General features: G+C 39.9%; 1 protein-coding gene across 1 annotated transcript; it reads right to left on the bottom strand.

Moving 5' to 3' along the window:
• Positions 1-271: 271 nt before the first annotated feature.
• Positions 272-2,386, bottom strand: LOC105555681 (serine protease gd-like). Its single transcript, XM_012002706.1, has 2 exons — positions 1,602-2,386; positions 272-1,499 (listed from the first exon to the last, which is right to left on the bottom strand). Exons 1-2 carry the CDS (start codon positions 1,666-1,668, stop codon positions 1,081-1,083), a joined length of 486 nt encoding a protein of 161 aa, XP_011858096.1. The 5' UTR covers positions 1,669-2,386; the 3' UTR covers positions 272-1,080.
• Positions 2,387-2,392: the final 6 nt, after the last annotated feature.

Below are 2,392 nucleotides of genomic sequence, written 5' to 3'. Positions count from 1 at the left end.
ATTGCAAATAGATAGATTTTTGTATTGCAAAAATAATAACTGTGGTCACTGAACATATTTAGCATACGTATGTTTGTTGATACGAAGTGATTTCGCGATAGAAAACGACATGATTGCCAACGTAAGCATTAAAACGAGATCACGAAGCGCTGTTCACACACTGTGATTCCAGTTCTTCTGCCTCTCTTTTGTTTGTCTTTGTCTTATTTTATTACGATGTACAACATTTAAAAAGTAACGAGACGTGCGTATTAAAAAAAATAATATTTATTAATACATGTGTTTTTTACCGAGTTTCGAAAAATATTGAACGTACGTATTGGTACGCATATTGTAACATGTATCGTAATTTTATTCTTCATTATTTATAAGTCTACTTTGGCAGTTAGTTACAGCGCAGCGTATGTTACTGATGTATTCTGCCTTAATATCAAAGTTGCCGCATTACAAGAGGAGAACTAGCCGTAAAGAATCGAAAGTAAAATTCATAACTGTCTTCGGTGCAATTGTCCATAAATGCTAGTTACGAATAAACTTCACTTAAAAATACTTGTCTACAGCACGTATTGTATTTAGCGGCGAGAGATCAGCGATACGTCGAAATCTGTTGATGAATCCAGGGTACGTATTTGGTTATATGTATCAACGTAGACAGTGAATGCCCTATCATCGCAAAGCGAAGAGTTATCTGTAGGACGCAAAGTCGATGCAAGAAGGCCGCGTAAGTGATAACGGCCTGTGATATTGTTATAGAGCACTATCCCGCTCCCTTTGTCACCGTTGCAAGGACCGACTTCTAGCCCACCGGCGCAAAAGGTGCGCTCCGAAGTGATACCAAGGTATGCTTTATTCCGCCAGAGACAGGTCTCCTGTAATTTGTGCAACAATATGGATCCATTCACGCAATGAGATTCTATTATACATCGATAGCGCGGAATACATAAACATTTTTTATACATAGTTAAAGTCTTGCTACTGTGCGAAATTGTGTTATATCGGAAACGTTGTCACCGACGTACCACCAAATACATGTGGGACGCCGTGTTTTAGGAAACCTCGTTTGTGATTGAAGTTTAATTTCTATATTGATCGAACAAAGAAAGTGGAAAAGCCGGTTCTCAGTGTGCTTACTTGGCTCACTATCTTCACTTTCACTATCCGTTGTTCCCGAACATTACGGCGACCCGACATGTCTTCTCCCCATCCCACGACGTATCCAGTCTCCTGGACGATATCGTCGAGAACGTTCGAACCGTACCATAAGCAAATAGGTTTAATTAAAGGGTTGAACTCGATGGGTTTCTTGAGAGTCAAAACAGCCACATCGAAGCTGGCGCTATTGTCCTTATACACGAAGTCGGGATGGATAATGTAGCCCGCAACCTCCGGATTGGCAATACCATCTCTGCGAATCTTGCTCAGGTCAATGTGCCCTACAATTACCTCCAATACCTTGGCTGGTATAGTCCTATTAGAGTTATACATTACAAAACGCCCAGCTATAAAAAGAACATATACGTATGAATTACATTTTTCAATAATCTGCACCATCTATCCGGAATTATACTTGCTAGTAATATTGATTCTTTTTACTAACATACCTGTTAATATGTGCCTATTTGTCAAAATAGAGCCACCACACCGAAATTCGTATACTGTCTTATACATTTGGTTTCGAATATGGTAGACTGCAACTATCCACGGCCACTGGCCCGGCGACGAAGTTTCGCCATTGGGGATCAGCCTATTTGTGTTATCGGTATAATAGCTGGTCACACCGCATTCGATGTTACTATGGTAAGTCGGATAGATTATGCGATAGTTACTCGAATTTCGATGCCACGGCTGAAAATTCTGCGATAGCGGTACTCTGTTTGGCGGATACACAATGTGCCCCAACTCGATATCAGCTATTGTTGCGTCGTAGAAAAGTCGTGCACGACATAGACGATACGCGTATGTACATACATATACAGGGTGGTCCAGTGATGAGTAGCTTAACTTCAGGGGCGTATTCCTTGGACAATTCTAAGACGAAACATCCATTTGAGTTTTTGTCGAAAATCGCTTCCCTGAGAAATGGCAGCCGTTTGAAAAAATTTTGTTTGGGTTTCGAGCGGGAGTCATGTAAATTAGCGTAACTTTGGAAATACTCGTCGGATTATTTTTGATTAGGGCTTGTTGAAAAGGTATTGCCGAGACCTTTCAGAAAATGTATCACACTTATCTGGCGGTAGCGTAGTTTTCGAGAAATAAAATAAAAAAGTGAATTTTTGTTGACATTTTTGACATTTTTTTTTATAAAACTCAGTGTGTCTCCGAAGATAGTCGATGAATTTTTGATTTTTTTTCTGCATTTGATAGCCACAGATCTTACTTCTCCAAAATGCCC

The sequence above is a fragment of the Vollenhovia emeryi genome, unplaced genomic scaffold, assembly GCF_000949405.1.
Source record: "Vollenhovia emeryi isolate VEMERY1.0 unplaced genomic scaffold, V.emery_V1.0 DF940876.1, whole genome shotgun sequence".
Lineage (NCBI taxonomy): Eukaryota > Metazoa > Arthropoda > Insecta > Hymenoptera > Formicidae > Vollenhovia > Vollenhovia emeryi.
This window is presented reverse-complemented; position numbering and strand designations above follow the sequence as displayed.